The 18,008-nt window shown below is 51.2% G+C and overlaps 1 protein-coding gene and 4 non-coding genes across 5 annotated transcripts in view; 2 read left to right on the forward strand and 3 right to left on the reverse strand.

Annotated features, from left to right (window-relative positions):
* The first annotated feature begins 6,329 nt into the window (after positions 1-6,329).
* On the forward strand, positions 6,330-6,412 carry TRNAL-UAA (transfer RNA leucine (anticodon UAA)). The gene has a single exon. It is a non-coding gene; the product is annotated as a tRNA-Leu (tRNA).
* Positions 6,413-8,977: 2,565 nt separating this feature from the next.
* LOC142820562 (small nucleolar RNA U3) lies at positions 8,978-9,193 on the forward strand. Its single transcript, XR_012897789.1, has one exon. It is a non-coding gene; the product is annotated as a small nucleolar RNA U3 (small nucleolar RNA).
* A 1,338-nt stretch (positions 9,194-10,531) lies between these two features.
* On the reverse strand, positions 10,532-10,603 carry TRNAE-CUC (transfer RNA glutamic acid (anticodon CUC)). Its single transcript has one exon. It is a non-coding gene; the product is annotated as a tRNA-Glu (tRNA).
* A 2,189-nt stretch (positions 10,604-12,792) lies between these two features.
* Positions 12,793-12,866, reverse strand: TRNAI-AAU (transfer RNA isoleucine (anticodon AAU)). The gene has a single exon. It is a non-coding gene; the product is annotated as a tRNA-Ile (tRNA).
* A 3,730-nt stretch (positions 12,867-16,596) lies between these two features.
* The window catches only part of LOC112545764 (zinc finger protein RFP-like), a 151,913-nt gene continuing 150,501 nt past the window's right edge, over positions 16,597-18,008 (reverse strand). The window contains exon 7 of the mRNA XM_075909484.1: positions 16,597-17,936. Coding sequence (XP_075765599.1) covers positions 17,425-17,936 — 512 coding nt within the window. The 3' untranslated portion in view covers positions 16,597-17,424. The remainder of the gene's footprint in view (positions 17,937-18,008) is intronic.

The raw sequence follows: 18,008 nt of genomic DNA on the forward strand, positions 1-18,008 counted from the left end.
CTCAGACGGCCAGCCCCGATATATCTTTGGGCATTGGCCACCAACTTCTTGATCTTTGCCTGCAGGGCCAGTAAACCCTCCTCTTGGTACTTACTTCCGCCGTGCCGCTCAGCATCTCATGTGAGGTTATCTCCACTACCAAAGTGCGATAGAGCCACATTCTATTGACGGTCAGGCCGCTTGATGAGGGACTGTTATGCACACAGACGGATATATAGAGGGGCAGGATGGAGTGATCTGTCTGGGTAGTCAAACACCAGTAGGTACCGTTCATTTGGACCAGCTCGATGTTCATTTGTTTCTCTGAGACAACCACATCAAACCTAGGCAGATTCATCATGATGTTAAATGGGCAGATACATAAAATTTCCTTATCAAAGTGGGTGCAACAATCCCTGGGTATAGGGAGGCTCCCACACCTTCAGAATAAACAATGTTTCTTATTTTATCTATATGCCCCTGCTTTGGTACAGGCAGGGAGGTTACTATTCTGATCTGATCTGAGTGAGGAATCCCCAGAGAGGCCAAAAACAAACGGTTGTACTATGCCCTGTCCAGGTGAGCCTTTGGGTCCTCATGGATTCTTTCTTTCCCCACTCCCATGGGTAGGCACAGGGGAGATAATCTCCAGTCCAAACATCAGGTTAGATCTAGTGAAGTAGACACAGAGCTGGACAGATCCTTCAAACTATTTAGGATCAATTGATTAGCTTGGCTGGTGTGTAGGCCTTCACGGGCACTGGATATTACTGCATTTACAAGCCTGGATTCCCATACAATTTCTGGGCTTTGACATAAGTGTTGCTGACAGAGTTTCCAGGCTCAAACCAATCTGCGATGGTATCTGCTAAGCTTTGTCATTGCCTACTCAGGCATTTGCCAATTTGATTAGCCAATCTAGCACACAGCTGGTCTGTACCAGTGTGGAACATCATCAAGGTAAAGATCAGTGACAGTTGTCCTGGTTCTGGGACAGGGGCCTGTTCAGGGCATGATGCACAATTGGGAGGCTCTATTTTGTCCTTAAAGTCCTGGTTGATGATATCCAAATGAGGGCAAGTTAGCAATGGCCATTCATTAAAGCAAAACCAAACCAGTCTGGTGGGAAGGGGCTAGTACCCGTCTCCCATCCTTCTGTTCACGTAATGCACTCTTTGCTTCCTTCCAGTTCTTTTTGTTCACCTGTGGAGACATTGTTAACATTCTCCTAGCCTAAACAATTTTCTATACACATCATTTGCAATACGTATTACAATTACGACATACAAGACAAACTTGGACAGAACACAAACTTATTATGTCATGACACAGAACCATGGTTTTTGTTGTTGTTGTTGTTTTTCTTCAACTGGCACCAGCGCTTTCTGATGATCTGAAAGACAAGAAAACATTTCTTCCCCATCGGGGTGGCCTATTATAACTTAAAATACTGCCTAAGATCTGTTAGGGGAACCGGTTACAGCTAGTTCCTTACCACTTTCATGTACGAGTGAGCTGCAACTTTCTGAGAACAAGAGCGCTTCATCGGTACTCGTGACCTTCCACTCCCTTGAATTACCTTAGAGTTGCTAGCCCTCCCCAACAGTGGCATGGCTCAGTTTCCCTCTTGTATTGCAGACCGGGCTTTTTTTTTTTTTATCTTATGATCTGTCTTGATCCTGCTAAATGACTTTTCTTAATTACACAGATTTGTCTAGCATTAATTTGGTAAGGAGAGTGGGCTTTCCAATTAGCCCCCACACCTCCTAATTCTTTTCAGTATAAGGTTTGTATAACGTCCAGGCTGCAGCAGTTGATCTATGCTGCTGACTCTGGGGTGGATCACTTGCTCATGCTCTGTAAGGAGATTTATGTTGCAGAATGTGTCTCCTTGTTAGGGCAGATTTAGCTTTTAGTGATGACATCTTTACATCCAATGTCTACCGGTTGACATTAGGGTGGCTTTTAAGTTACCTTCCCCCACGCCCTCGAACTAATTATAACGGCGTGTGAGGGAAAGGTTTTAACTTTTTTTTTTTTTTTTTTCTGGACGGCCCCTACTCATGTGTTGTGAAACATCCTTGGGTTGCCTGCGATTCCAGCCAGAGAGGCTGTCGTTATCTATTTGCTAAGAAGGGCTTGAGAATTTCCTGAAGTTGCTTGGATTCGATCCTTGCTCAAAGCTCGCACTCTCTTTTTAATCTCATAGCCTAAGAAGGTGACCTTTGGCTGGGGCTTTTTCTTGTGAGACTTTATATCTCCTTTTTTCCTAGGGCATCCAACAGGGACTCCATTGCCCTTTTCTAAGTCTTTCTGCAATGCGATCTCAAAGACATGGGGGAGCTGATACAAAACCCTGGGGCAACACAGTCCACAACAACTGAGTTTTGTCATGGGTATGTGGGTCCTCCCACTCAAAGGCAAATAGTTTCTAAGTGTCTTTATGCAAAAGGATAGAGAAGAAAGCATCTTTTAAATCTAACACTGAGAACACCTTTGCATCTGCCAGAACTTGTGTTACAATGGTGTGTGGATTTGGGACCATAGGGTGATCCACAAGAACCTTCTTATTTACAGCCTTCAGGTCCCGCACTAATCTATACGAGGTGCCATCTGCTTTGCGTACTCCTAAAACCGGGGTGTTAAAGGGGGAAGAGCCCCGTTTCACTGGCAGCTGCACTACAATCCGATCACCACGGAAGAAAATTTCAGCCTGCAGCTTAGTTAGCATATCTCACCCTAGTTAGGCAACTGGGCATGCAGATGAAACAACAAAGGCATGCTCCAGCATATTATCTCTAATCTTCGTGAGGAGGGGTTTACATACAGGTAGCTTGCTTCGCCTTCTTCCTTCCCCTCCTCATGTTGCTCCACCATGGGAGTTTTTCTACGCCTGCCTTGAGTCAGATCAACTTCACTACTAGAATCATTTAAAACCTTGGGGCACGCTCTCTTGCCTCCCGTGGCCTTAGTTTTTGCTATCATAACTCTACAAGCTCCTATACTACACTTCAGCAGCCACGCAGGTCGCCTCTGCATGTGATTCAACCAACAATTAATATATGGGAACTAATCTCAGTGCCTACCTCGAGTAACAATACTATGCACAGAGGCAACTAGATTTACATTAAAAGACTCTGTATCTAGCCAGCCTATCCCAAAGGTTGGCCACTCTAGCTGACAGAACTTGATTAAATAATCCTTTGTCATTTTAATCCCAAAATCACCCTTAAATTTACTGAAATTGCGCAACATGCATCCCAATGGGGTTACAGAGTTTTCTACCCGGGAGCGACCTGGACTCATGTCTATATATTTATTACACACACACACACACACAGTCAACACGCTTTTACCACGGCTCCGCATGTCGATAGAATGACACCACACCAGCTTTTAGCGTCCGAACTCAGAGAGGGTCCAGCGCGTGGCTGCCTCACTAGAGACACCGGTGTGCCCTTGTGGAACCATGACACTTAAGACAGGTCTATCAGACAGCAACAAATATAGACAAACAGGGGGCTTGGAGACTCGCTGGGTCACGAGGTTCGGCTGACCCCCCTTGCAATCAAGAAATCCTGGTCATCGGGTTTCCCCTTGCAGGATTCTTGGGGCGGCTGGAGTCAGCTTAAGTCTCAGACCTGGTCAGCGACAGTCATTCTTACACACAAACCTGTGGTTTCACAATTTAGGTTTCCAACAAGTCATTAAAACAAAGAACAAGAGTACTCCTACTAAAAACAAAAGCAATCCACTGGAGTTTTCCTAACTCCTCATAACTTCCCCACGCAACCCACGGGTTCGTGGTGTTCCTTCTGGGGCTTACAGAGGTTTTTACCATTTGGGTGCGACCCAATTCCACAATATTGTGTTCTTTCCAATGTTCAGACCTATGTGCTGAACGCAACGCCCCCGGGGGACAAACAAATACTCAGACCTCTGTGCTGAGTGCAAACTTACAGATCAATATCTACAAGAACACAGGAATAGGTATACTCACTCCGTCTATACCCCGGCGCCTTCCTCTTTTCTTCGGACCTGACAGCCTCGTGTGACTCATTCAATAGAGACTCCTTTAACTTTCCGGATGTCCCGACTCACGCTTTCGGTGCCGTGACGGACTCAAACAGTCCGGTGCGCACTTCACGGTCACCTGCAGCGAATCTTGTCGTCCGACTCCGGAGAAGTCCAAGGGAAGTCCCATCTGGGTCGCCAATTTGTTGCATAAATTGCTGGTTTCGTCCCCTTGGAGGCTAGTCTGATTTACCCCAAGAAGAGAGTCACACTTTCAGGCTGGGTCCAACTCAAGTTTATTGGTTGCAAGCAATGGTCAGCCAAGGAGCTATTGCTCAAAGCAAAGCTGACCCTGAGCGTTGGCTAAGCATCCTTTTTTATACTTTCTTTAACTTTCTTATCTAACTTGGCACATCTTGATTTGTTACCTTAGCTTCGTGTTGCCGCGTTATTGGTTAGCATATTTCAACTCTATTCCATTCAGTAACAACCACCGGTATAGCTTACTTAAGCAATAGCAATTAGCAAATTTCCCTAACTCAAGTAATACGTGTACTCCAGTCCTTGAGAAATGGGTCTAAACGGCTAGTTCCCCTTTTTACTACAGCTTCTAAAACATGCGCAATTAGCTAAATGATATGTGCTCTTTCAAGCTTAAGTAATGGAAGGGGGAAGAAGCACACATAGTCTTTACTAAATTTTACTACACCATGGCAGCACCCGCAGCCTGGACAGCCCCTGCCCAGCCCAGCCCCCGCCCCAGGGTGGGCAGCGCTTGGGGGGGCAGGTAAGAGAGACCCCCCCTCCCCTTCCCAGAGAGCAGCCCCCCCCAGGGCTGCAGTGGGAGGATCTGGCCCAGGGCTGCTCTCAGCAGAGGGGGCTGTGATCCCAGCCTGGGGCCAGGGAAGCTGCTACCAGCTCATGCGGGGCGGGGGGAGCCATCCCAGAGAGGGTTGGGAGGGGGCTTAAGAGGGGTGGGGGCAGATAAGAGAGGTGAAGGGGAACAGGGACGTGTGAGGTGGGGCAGGAAGGGGAGGCAGGAGGTGCTGAAGGGAGGTTGGGGGGGATCATGCCAGGCATGGGGTGGCTGGGAGCAGGGGTGCAATGGAGGGAAACTCGGGAGGGGGGGGTCACAGGAAAGGAAAGGGGGCAGGGGAGGTTGGGAGGAGACTGGGGGAGCAAGAGCAGCCTGGCTGGGGAAGGGGAGACACAGGGCAGGGCTTGTACAGAAGGAAGGGGGGAGATACAATGGACGTTCCCCCACACCCATGGGGCAGGAGGGGGGGCAGAGGTGCCTGGTGGTGGCACTTGAGGGCACCGACTGCTCTGCCCCCGACAAAATTTCTGAAGTTTATAACCAGGGTGTCCCAAATGCCCCCTGCCTCTGTGGGTGCCTCTCCCTGCGCCCCTCCCTCTGCAGGCTCCAGTCCCCCTGGGGGAGGAGCTGCCCCCTCCAGCAGCCTGAATTTTTTTAAGTGTAGATATCTGCAAACACTGATCTGTTAGGGACCGGCAACAGTTTATTTCCATATTTGCAGATTTGTTATTTGCATAATGGATATGCAGATATGTAAATATAATATTACCGGTCGTTCAAAAATTTGTGAATGGGTTTGGCCATCCATGGTATAAAAAAAAGATTTGGAAACACTGGCCTGATCCATGGGGGTGGCCAAATGCAAGGCAGGGAAAACACTAGGGCTCTGTCTACACTCACAGATTCTTGCGTGAGAAAAATGCAAATGAGGCTAAGCGTCGAATATCGCAGAGCCTCATTTGCATACCTAATGAGCAACCTTTTTTGCAGAAGAGGCTCTTGCTCCAGAAGGAGCTGTCTACACTGCCCCTTCTTGCCCAAGAAAAACCCTCTCGTGCAATGCCGCTACGACGATTATTTTCAGGAATAGCGGCATTGCAAACGAGGGGATTTCTTGCACAAGAAGGGGCAGTGTAGACAGCTCTCTCTGGTGCAAGAACCTCTTCTACAAAAACGGCAGCTCATTAGGTATGCAAATGAGGCTCCATTATATTCTAAACTTAGGCTCATTTGCATATTTCTAGTGCAAGAAGCAGGGAGTGTAGACATAGCCTAGGTGAAGGTGGGGGGGTATTTTCCCCACCAGGCCTTTGTCCCTCGGAATCCCTGGGGACGTTGGGTTTTGTCTTGTTTGGTTTCCCTTTTCCCTGCTTCCCTCCTCACTGCGGGGGAGGGGGAGGCTCTCTCATCCTTTCGGTGGGAAGCCCTGGCACAGAGATGGGCCGGGAAGATGCTCTGAGAGCGAGTCCCTGGGCTATTTGGGAGAGAGAACTTGCACACGTCTGCCCTTTCACCTATCACCAGGATGGCTGAGTGGTTAAGCCATTGGACTTAAGATCCAATAGATGTTTGTCTGTGTGGGTTCAAACCCCACTCCTGGTAGCTCCCTGTTTTGGACAGACATCCATCTGGATGGTGATTTGCCCTGCTATGGACTGGACTTCATCTCTGAAGGTCCCTTTGGCTATGTCTGGTGGCATGTGTGAGATGTGCTTTTGTGCAAGAGGATCTATACTCTCCTGTGCAAGAAAGCTCTGATGGCCATTTTAGCTATAGGGCTTTCTTGCACAAGAAACCCTTGTCCTGCATCCACACTGCCCTCTTGCGCAAGAGGACTTACACCTGTTAGAAAAGAGCGTAGCTCTTGTGCAAGAAGCCCTCTCTTACCACGCTTTACTGTAAAACTTCTTGCACAAGAGCGAGTGGGCAGTGTGGATGCTCTGCGGAAGAACGGCCCTTCTTGCACAATAACCCGCTGGTGTAGACACAGCCCATCAGTGTAGACACAGCCTTCCAGTTCTAGTCCCAGTTCTGATTGGCTGAGCTGGGAGGAAGTCACAAGGAGGAGACTCAGGATGTCCTTGTTCTCCTTAAGTCCCAGCAAATGAGCCAGAACTTCTCGTCTGCTCGGGGAATTGTTCTGCTTCTCGCCAGTGGTTGTCTCTGAGCAGCTCCTGAGTCTCTCTGTGTCCCGGTGCTTCTAACCCACTGGCTGAGCCATCCCTAGGCCGGGCTGTGGGGCTGTATCTCACTGGAGGTCACGTTATTCTGATCAGTCAGGGTGTGAAAATCCAGACTGAGGGGGACTTTCAGCATCTGGGTCCTGTGCCCAGCACTGCCCCAGACTGGCTGTGTGAGGTCAGACAAGGCCCTTTGCCTTTCCCAGCCTTTGTCCCTCCCTCTGTCAATTAGGGGGAACAATCCCCTTCTGCCTGCCCCATGGTGGGGGGAGCTGTGAGGAGTGTGTGAGGGTGTTGCTGGCAGCAGTGAGTACTGGGAGGTGTCCTGTCACCTGGGCTACATGTAGGGTGGCCAGATAGTTTCTACAAAAATACCAGAGACACTTGACATGACATCACATTCGACATTATTGTTATTTAGAAAATACCGGACATTTCTATTTCTATTTTCTCAGTTTGTTTCCTGATCAGAAAGCTCAAATACTGGACTGTCTGGTTCAAAACCAGACACCTGGCAACCCAGCTCCATGTCAGCAGGGACACGCAGTCAAACACCTCCCCCCATATGCTGGCCCAGCCTTGTGTCTGCTGCTGGGGCTGCCTCTCCCCACATCAGTGGGGACTCCTGCCCGTGTTGGTGCAGCTACTGCCAGTCTGCCCGCACCCAGGCCTGGCAGCCATGTCGTCTGGGGGCAAGAGCAGAGAGAATGGCGCCTTCCTAGCCCAGCCTCCTCCCCATCCCATCGCTGAGGGAACTTTCCCCCAATGCCAGCCCCATGCTCAAGAGCTTTGTAAAAGGGCCAGGCCAAAGTAGCTCCCCTCTTGCTTCTACTGAGCCTCTGCCAGAGCTGCCCCTCCTCAGGACTGCTGGGTTCCCTCCTGTTTAGCTGCCTGGCCCCAGGTAAGGTCACATGAGACTGCTCATATCACCCCCTCAGCACGGAGCCCTGGGCAGCCGCCCTGCTCGCTCAGGTCTCAGGCTGGCAGGGCCTGCAGGGATACTGGGTTTGAATGACAAGGTGTTGGAGCAGCTATTAAAAGGCTTCTTCCTTGGCAGGGGCATTGTGCTTGTGGATTGGCTGTTTCTTGGATGACTCAGTTCTTGCACATGCAGCTGGGCTTTAGCAAATCAGAACGATGTGAGTCGTGAGTAACCCAGCGCCTCTGGACATGGGAGTGGAGTAAAAAGTACAATATTGTCTATACAAAATAAAATAACTTGAATAAAAATCAAAGTGTGACAAAAATAAATTACTTGAGTAAAGTAGAAATACCCCAAAAAAGTCTTGAGTAGTGTGATCAAGTATTTCTACTTTATTACTTTCCACCTCTGCCCGACAGGCAGGGGTTCTTGGCCCCTTGCTGGTCTGCAGACTGGCAGTTTGTTACCACTGACTTAGAGGAGCCCCAGGAACTGCAGTTTCAGGAAGAAACAGCAGGGCTGTGTCTACTCTGGCACCCTTTTCCGGAAAAGGGATGCAGATTAGCCAAGTCAGAATTGCAAATGCAGCGGGGATTTAAATTTTCCTGATTTTAAGAGGAATAAGGGATCTTCTGGAAAAGGCTTTATTTTCCGAAAGATCCCGTCTAGACTGACGCTTTTTTCTGGCAAAGCCCCGAGCCGGAAAAAAGCAGCAGCCATGTTCATGCAAATGCAGCGGGGAAAATTTAAATCCCCGCTGCATTTGCAATTCTGACATGGCTCATCTGCATCCCTTTTCCGGAAAAGGGTGCCAGTGTAGACGTAGCCCAGGAGATTTTGATTGGCTGCCAGGTGCTCCACATGCTAATCAGGAGGCGTGTTTCTGTAACATGCATGTATTCTAATATGCAGATTTCTAAACCTGGTGGAGCGTGTTTGAATGGGACAAGCACTTTGCTGAGATTATTTCTGTTCTTTAGTTTTCTAAGTGTTGTGAGAAAACATTCCTCATGAGGAGAAAGTGAATGCACACAAGTGTGGGTGTGTGGGGAAGCGGGTGCTAATAAGACTGTACTTTCAGGGATCATTTCTATAGTTGGTAACTAGAAAAATGCAGCTGAAAGTGGTTGGTCTTGCTAGCCATGAGGATGAATGACAGTGTTCTCTTCTGAGCATGAAGCAAGCAGACAGTGTTGCTTTAATGTAATTGCTGTCTGTGGTTGATGATTGTTCTTTCTTTCCTGTTGGGAAGCTGGAGGAAGAGAGCACAGGCTGAGTGGTTAGCTAGTGTCAAGAAGTTCAAAACGAGTTTTGCAGTAGAGAGGAATGGGGATTTCACTTTATTGTTTTGTCTTGGGTTTTGTTTAATTCCTGGATTTACTTGTAGGCTACATCTACACTGGTATGACTTTGTGCAAATACTTTTAATGCTAGAATTTTTGCATTAAAGCATTTGTACAGGAGAGCATCTCTACTGGCATGTGCTTTTGTGCAAAAGCATTCGTGCCAATGTAGATGCTCTCTTGTTTAAGAAAGCTCCGATGGTTCGATGGCCATTTTAGCCATTGGGCTTTGCTGCGCAAGAAATTAACGTTGCTGTCTACACTGGCCCTCTTGCGCAAGAATACTTGACAAGAGGGCTTATCCGTGAGTGGGCGCGTTAGAGTATTTGTGCAAGAACCACTGATATTGTACGTTACAAACTCAGTGTTCTTGCGCAAATACTCGTGGCCAGTGTAGACGGGCGGCAAGATTTTGCGCAAAATCTTGCCAATGTAGACATAGCCGAACTGCTCTGGTCCTGATCCTGATGTTTTCATGCTGTTCTCTCACCTGCTGCTGGGTCTTTTTTCATTTGCTTCTCACACTGGATTTAGCCAGCCCCTTGGATCTGCCTTATGCCTTGTCCCCCATCTGTTCCCTAGTGGCCCTGTGGGAGGCAGAGACTAGCCGCAGCCCAGTGTTAATTTTATCCCTTGGGTTAGTGTCTTTCTCCCATAACGTGTAGCTAAGATATTTGTTAGTAACTGGCAGGCGCCGGGGGGCTCACCCCCAAACAGAGACACACGACCTCAATATTGGGGCACAAGACAAAACTCACCTGCTCCTGGAACAGGAACACTGACGAGCAGTGAGGCCCCTCCCTGGCAGCACCGAGCAGTGAGAGCTGAGTGAAGGGGGAGGCAGGCCCAGGGGGAGAAGGCTCCATGACTGTGTGAGAGGGAGGCTCTGCCCTGGCCAGTGGGGAATCGTTGCCTCTCCAAGGGGCCCAGGCCTGGTGGGTCATTTCCCCAGGGTACTGAGTGGGGGCTGGAGCCAGTTCTGGGTTGTCTCCTCCAACAACCAAAGGATCTTGTGCTGACCTGCCTGTGCACTGGGCTAGTGCTGTGTGTGCCACGGAGCTTCCTGCAGGGCTGCCAGGGCTGCCCACATGCGAGAGACATGGGGCAGTTTGAGTGACCCAGCTCTGCCCCTTCTGGAAATGAAAATGGCAAGTGTTGTCTTAGCAGTGCCAGGGAGGTGGTGGGAAGGAGCCTGAAGTAACCTTTTGGGTCACAGCTGCTGTCACATAGGTGAGAAAAGAGACTAGGCAGCTGTCACATGAAACTGCAGGCTGGTTTCCCTGACTGGGAATCGAACCCAGGCCACAGCAGTGAGAGTGTTGGATCCTAACCACTAGACCATCAGGGACACATGAAACTTGCCTTTTTGCTCACCTACACTAGCCTTTCACAGGCCATTTTCTGTCCACTTCAGGATGGGGGGCAGGTCCATTCTCCCTTGCCCAGAGGCGACAAGAACAGAAACCAAACAGAACATCAAAGCAGACAGACTGAGTCATGTGAGTTGTCCAAATAGCCCAGGATCCTGTCTCATGACAGCAGCCGATTTCATTGTCCCGAGGGAATCCTCAGGACAGACAGTTATTAAGTGATCCCTCCTGTTGCCCATTTCCAGCTTCTAGAATACACCAGCTAGGGACACCTGCCCTGTCCATCCTGGTTAAATGCCACTGTTTGACCTTTCCTGCATTAAATATTCCAGTTCTGTTTTGGACCTTCTTGTAGATTTCACCTTCACAACATCCTGTGGCAAGGAGTTCCACTGGGTGCAAAAATGTTTCCTTTTAGTTTATTTTTAACGTGCTTTCTGGGCTCCCTGAGGCCCTTTAACACACAAGGGCTTTCTCTGCAGTGTGCTGGGGGGAGAAACCCCTGAGCCAGTGACACGGACTGACCTAGGCGCAGGCCAACAAGGGGGGTTTCAGTGAAGCTACATGTAAATGGATCCATCTAGTAACCCCTGCCAGCCACACGCACAAGGGAGGGGACTTTAGCCAAGAAAGCAAGGACTCTGAGGGAGGGTTGGAAGTGAAGGGGATTAATCAGATGGACGGGAGTTTCCAATGCTGGGCTGTGGCTAAGATGGATGAGGGGATGTCACAGGGCACTAGCACGGCAAGGGGAGCAGAGAGGGCCCTGCTGCACTGAGAGACATGGCAAAGCCTGGGATTGAACCAGGGACCCTTTAATATTTCATCTTAGGCTCCCCACACTGAGCTACCCATAAACCCCTCTAGCTGGTTATTAACTGTCCGGGATGTCTGGCAGCCGTGTCACTAACATGATGCCGTCGTGCCCGGCCCAGGAAGGCGCGACTGGTGTTTCCTGCCACCTGCAGTTTGACTGGCTCCTCCCCCCATTCCTGCCTTAGCTCCCGGGCTGACCTGGCAGCTGAAGTGGTCGGGGGCCCAGCAGCCTGGGCAGGGAGTCGGGTGGCCAGACCCTGGTGGCAAGAGTCTTGGTGCTACTTGTTTCCCTGCCCCCTCTGGTGCCCTCACTCCCCACCCGCAGCCCCTGCTGCCTGCCTGGGTCCCTGTGCTGTGTCAGACGCTCAATGAACCCTCCTGTTTCACACGGGCTGGGAGTGGCTCTGGGCTAGGGCACAGGGCTGTGTCATTCCCTGTGGGAGCGGGAGGCCCCCGGAGCCCAGAGCGAGTGGACTCCCCACGGGGCGCACGGTGAGAGACAGGGGGCTGGCGGCTCAGGGAGGGGCGGTCCCAGGAGGCAGAGGGCACCTGTGACTCTCGGCTGGCAGCTGACACTCTGCTCCTCGCTTCCCTCCCGTTGCTTCACCTCCCAGGGCTTCTTTCTCCTTCCCTGTCCATAGCAGGCAGCTACACAAAGGCAAGACACCAAACCAGACACCCCTGTGGCCAGCATGGGGCTTGAACCCACGACCTGGGCGTTATTAGCATCAAGCTCTAAACAGCTGAGCCAGCAGCCCACGAGGGGCCCTTTGGGAAAGACCCCACAGGCAGTGCAGGGACGTCCCTGCCGCTGCCACGAGCTCGTCTCTGATGGGGCCACGGGCGACTCACTGAGATGTGGGCTGGCTAGTGCAGAAGTCAGAGGAGCAGGAGCCTGGGTGGCTTCAGGGGGGCCTTGAGCAGGAGCAGGTTTTGGGGGAGGGGCTGCTGGGCCACTGAAGCAGGTGACCAGGTGGTTGGCAGCAGCTCTGTGGGCTGTGCACATGGTCCCATCACCTGGACATATGGAGCCTCCCTCTGTGGCTTGGGCTGGAGGAGCCATGGGCCAGCCACTGCAGCAGCAGGAATTTGGGATCAGGTCACCCCACTGGGGACAATGGAGGGAAGAGAAGAGTTTTCCCTGCCACTAGGGGAAAGCTGGCCAGACCCTTTTAGCCACTGGGTCTGTGCAGGCTGGATCCTCCTCCTACCAGTTCTCTGGCCTCAGTCCTGCAAAGCTCTCAGCCTTTTGCCTGTTTCTGCTTCCCTGTCCATAGCAGGCAGCTAAAGAGTGTGTCTGGTGGGGGGAGGGGGGGGAAAGGGAGAGTAGTCACTGCAGTGAACAACCTTGTGGCCAACATGGGGCTTGAACCCATGACCTTGGTGTTATTAGCACCACGCTCTAACCAACTGAGCTAGCTGGCCTTCAGAACCTGAGCTCACAAATGGCCCTTTCAGAATGGCGCCTCTTCTCTGACAGGGTGCGCTGTCCAAGATGCTGAGGCAGTTCACAGGTACTGAGAAGGGACAGGGGAGGGGAGAGTGAGTGAAGCGTCTGAGGCCAAATGGGTCTAGAACAAGAGAAGAGAAACAGAGCTGCCCACAGGAGCTACAATGGTCTACACAACAGGTGGCTGTGCCTGCACCTCCCCACCACCAAACACAGACAAGGCAGCAAAAAGTGGGAAGAGAAGGGGGAATGAAGCTGCCTCCTGGGGCTGCTCCTTTCCAGAAGTGTGATGGGGAAAAATGCTGCTGCTGCCTCTCATTGACATTCATGGATGTTCTTTTTTGCTCCCCTGTCTCTGTTCTCTGCCTTGCCCCTTTCCCATCCCCTGGTCCAGAGGGAGCCAATTCTGTGTATTTCCAGTCCAGCCCAATTTCCTTCTCCCAACCAGATGGTGACAAAGGTGAGAGGTGACACAAAGAGCTACGTCCTCATCACAATTTGCTACCACTGAGTTTTCTCACACTCTGCCCCGGGCTCACTGGCTGGGCTGGGTCCCTCCTCTCACCCCCTTGCTGAGCTTTTGGAATCTCCACATGAAATGGGGACACAAGCACACAAATAGGTTACAAAATTTGAAGTGGGTCTAGTTCAGGGGTCGGCAGCCCCTGGCATGTGTGCCACAAGTGACCAATTTTTCTTGGCACACCAGGTGGGAGCTCAGCCCCGCCCCATCTCCCCTGGCAGCCAGGAGCCTGCACCACTGCTCCTTTAATGTGTGCACCTATGTGGCGACACACAAACAGCTTAAGCCCACCCACCTCCACAACAGCACTCACCCTCCTCCTGCTCCTGGAAGCTGCTCCCACTGGTGGGCACGGGGACAGCCCAGGGCTGTGTTTGGGGGGCAGTAGGCAGGTTAAGGACTGGAGGGGTGTTGAAGCTGCAGGCAGCCAGTGCCATGTGGGGGGGGGGTCGGCTGCTTCTGGGGCTGAGGCTGCATTGTGGGGTGGATGGTGATTCAGGCCTAGAACGCCTGGCAGCCAGGTGAGCTGCTGCCATGGCATGTTAAAGCCATGGGAAGGTGGGTTGGGGACTGCTGAAGTCATGAGCTGATTGGGGACTGAAGGGAGCAGGTGTTGAAGCGTTGAGCTGGTTGGGGATGGGGAGCTGTTGAAGCTACAGGCAGCCTGGTGACTGGAGGGGGCGGGTGTTGCAGCCACGGAGGGTGAGTTGCTGCCCCATCAGGGGTTAAATCCACAAGTTAGTTAGGAACTGAAGGGGAGTGTTGCAGCTGTGGGCAGCCTGGGGATCAGAGGGGGGTTGCAGCTACAGGCAGGCAAGTTCTTGCCCCTATGAGGGCTGGATATATGTTGTATATCCTGAAAAAGCAATTGCTCTTTGCATATGCAGAGTGCTGACTGGAAAAATGATTGCTCTTCAACAGACCCCTGCTTCCCACACATGCACTAGCCTCCTGTTACTCTGAGGCAGCAGAAGCTGGAGGGAGGGAAGAAGCGAAGCCATCCAAAGAGATCTTGACAGCAGGAAGAATCGATTCTCAGCAACTCATGGCGGTTCCTAAGAAAGCAAAGTGAGATGTTCGCTCATTTCAGCCTTCTTGGACAGACAAATACGGGTTAGTTCAGCCTACAGACCGTGCTGTGTGTGCTCTGTGTTGTGAAAGCGCTGTTTGCTGCACATCACGTGTCCTACGACGTTTTCAGACAGAGCATGAGAAACACGTCAAGGATGAGGCAGACAAAGCTGAGTCAATTGAATGGGCCATCACAAGGTACGAAAAGCAAAGCAGCATCTTCACTAACTTCTCTGTCAGTAAAAATCAAGCTACAGAGGGAAGTTACAGACTCACACTTTGTGTTGCAAAACATGGAAAGCCATTTACAGAGGGAGATTATATAAAAGAGGCTTTTCTCGATTGTTTGGATGTTATGCTCAATGGCTTGCCCAATAGAGACACAATCATCTCCAGAATAAAAGACTTGCCTTCGTCTGCTGTGGGGGAGTAAGTAAAAGCAGAGGACGAAGGCTCCTCTCAGGAGTTGTTTGGGTTGGTCTTGTGACCCTGGTGGATGAATCTGGAGGTTAATTGGAGTTTGTGCCAGTGGGTTTGGTTGGGCTCAGGCTCTTCCACTGGCCACCTCTTCGACCCAGACCTCTCTGAGCAGAGGGGGGATCCCTCCCTCCCTGTTCTGACCTCTGTGGCAGTGGAGAATGGACCCGGCTTCATCAGGAGCTTCTGAGCTTCTAGTGAAGGGTAAAAGCCGGGATGGTCCCAGGAGTTTCCAGAAACATGGGCCAGACTTTTCAAAACCCTCCCTCCACCACGAGAGCCAGATTTTGTCCTTGCCTGACAATGACAATGTTTCCCCTTGAGCCCAGGGACAGGTCACAGCCTCAGTTCCCTCTAGGGGGGCACAAAGAATTTGAATCCCACCCCCTCCTCAGCAGAACCACTGTGCAGCACCCCCCTCCCTTGGAAAGTAAGCTGTTGGTGGTGGGCTGGGTGGGAGAGTGGGGGCCAGGCCCATGTGGCGGCTGCTCCTGGGGCCGGGGCTGAGGCTGTGGTGCATGGACAGAATCTTATTGTGACTAACACACTTTCAAGTGATGGCTGGACGAGGGCTCTCGTCTGTGTGTGTTTCACTGGATTGGTTCTGTCCAAAGTGCACGTTATCGGTTTGGTTTTGCTCCTCAACGTCATTGCTTATTATAGATCTTCTCACACACCCGTAGCCACCGGAGTGTTCTCGTGAGAGACGTGGGAGGAAAAGGGGCTGCCCACACCCAGGGCCCATAGACGGTGTATTCACCATTCAGTCTGGGCTCAGTACGAGACGTGTTCGAGCCGAGGAGAGTAAAAGCCCCTCATGGATGGAGGACGTGGCTCAGCTGATTCTCAGGCACCTAGGAACAGGCTGTTTTTCTAACTCAGCATTTTTCTACTGTGCTGAAACAAACAAAAAACAGTTTCCCTCCAGCTCTACCGCAAAGAGCATTCTGAAGAGGTGACCTAGGGCCCTATAAATACCTTGCAAAACAAGCCAAGCTCCAGCAAGACGACCAGGCCACACCAGGTAACCAGCACAGTGGGCCCGCCAGGATTTCCCTGTGGTGGAGTGTGGCTGTGCCCACCACAGGAATCCAGTGGCGACATGCTACACTTCAGCCTTCGGCTAGTGTCACTTGTATAGTGCAACATTAACAGCATGTTGCCCTGCTCTCGTCTTGTATTGGAGGAGTTTTTGGATCACCATGGAGGAGTGGGGAGGGGTGTGTGGTTATATTTGTGTTATAGATCTGTATTATGTAAAATTAAAAGCACTGTTTTAAAGACACATTTCTGGACCACATTATAATCTCCAGTAAATATTTAGAGTGTGTCTATATAGCACCCTTAGCTTGAAATAAGCTACACAATATGTGCTAAGCAAATTGTGTAGCTTATTTCAATGCTATTTCAGAATAGCTTATTTCATAATTTGGTGCTATCTACACAGTGCCAAATATTAAAATAATGCCCCTTAATCCTTGTGGAACGAGGGTTACCGGGACATCAGAATAAGCCATCCCTTATTTGAAAATCTATTTAGAAATAACAGGCTGCTTCAATATATGCGGAAAAGCTATTGTGGAACATCTTTTTCAGGATACTTCTGGTATCCTGCACGACCTCCATAGTGTAGACGTACCCTTAGATAGTGGCAAGAATTAAAGTCAGCCCTCAACAGGAGAGAGGAAACTGAGACTTGCATTTTGTGGTATATGTGGGGCTTGGTCAAAAGTGATTTGTTTAGTTTTGGAACATGCTATGACATAGGATCGCTAATAGCAGTATTCTTCAAAGGAATGAAAACGCCCATATTAAGGGAAATACCCAGATGGACTCAGGGAGACAGGCTGAAAGTCATTTTTCATATGCAATAGAATCAAATAACTTTTTAATAAATGTTATCTGTACAGAAGTAAGAAGTCTCATTTTTAAATATGAATCTTCCGGGCACACGCCCAACAAGCACCCATGACCTCAGTGTTGGTGCACGAGATCAAACTCACTCTGCTCAGGGAGGGAAAATCTTAGGGGGACACAGGTTACAAGTGTTGCCGGCTGCCCCACGGTCACAAGGGAAGGCAACTTTGGCTCCTGTGGCTGGAGCTCTGCCTGCAGACCCCAGTGAGATCTCAGGACACAGACTGGTACAAATCGCTCCCTGCTGCTGCGCAGCGTCCAGCTCCTCCCCACCCCCCAAACCCTAATTGGTGACTTCTGTGTCCTGCCACCCCCACCTCTGCCTGTACCCACCCTGGCTGTTAGTTGTACCCCTGCCCAGCCCCAACCTCTTCCCATTTGCTCCTCCAACAGTACCAGGGGTTCTTCTCCCTCCCATCCCTGGGGCTGCAGGGAGGGAGGGGGAGAAGCTTTCAGGCATCAGAGATGAGGGGCCAGGGGCTGGGTAGAGGGGAGTCCTGTGAGGTCACAGAGACTGGGGCTGTGTGAGGCCAGAGAGGCTGATTTCAGGGGCACAGGCTAAGCTGGGATCCTGGCCACACCCGGAGCCAGGGTCGGATTCTCTCCCCAGGGAGGGAGCCCGGCGGGAAAGTGAAGATCGGGGCCTTGGCACCAGCATCGATAAACGTCACCTGCCCCCGGTCACAGTCCAGACAAACCCGGATCCTGCGGGGGGGGCTCAGGAGTATGGGGGTCACAGGGGAGGTGAGAGCATGGAACTGACCCCCCCACTGCTGCACAGCCCAGATCCCCACCTCAGGGCTAATGCTGATCCCTCCCTTCCTGCTCACAGACTCTCTGGCCACCCCCACAGCCCAGTGTCGCCCATCCCCCACCTCCATCTCCCAGCAATGTCTCCCCGAGGTGAACCCCTCACGGCCCAGCACACAGGACACAGAGTCAAATCTCTCCGGGTTGTTGGGCAGTGGCTGCCGTGTAAATTCCCATCTCACATGTTTCCCATCCTCAGACAGGATGAGTCGGGGATTCGCCGTGTCTGGATCCAGAGTCACAGTCGCTGGGGAGAGAGAATCAGGGCGTGAGGGGCAGAGCTCAGCCCTGGGGGCGCCTGGGGCCATTTCTCACCCTC

This window comes from Pelodiscus sinensis, chromosome 26 (genome assembly GCF_049634645.1).
Source record: "Pelodiscus sinensis isolate JC-2024 chromosome 26, ASM4963464v1, whole genome shotgun sequence".
NCBI lineage: Eukaryota > Metazoa > Chordata > Testudines > Trionychidae > Pelodiscus > Pelodiscus sinensis.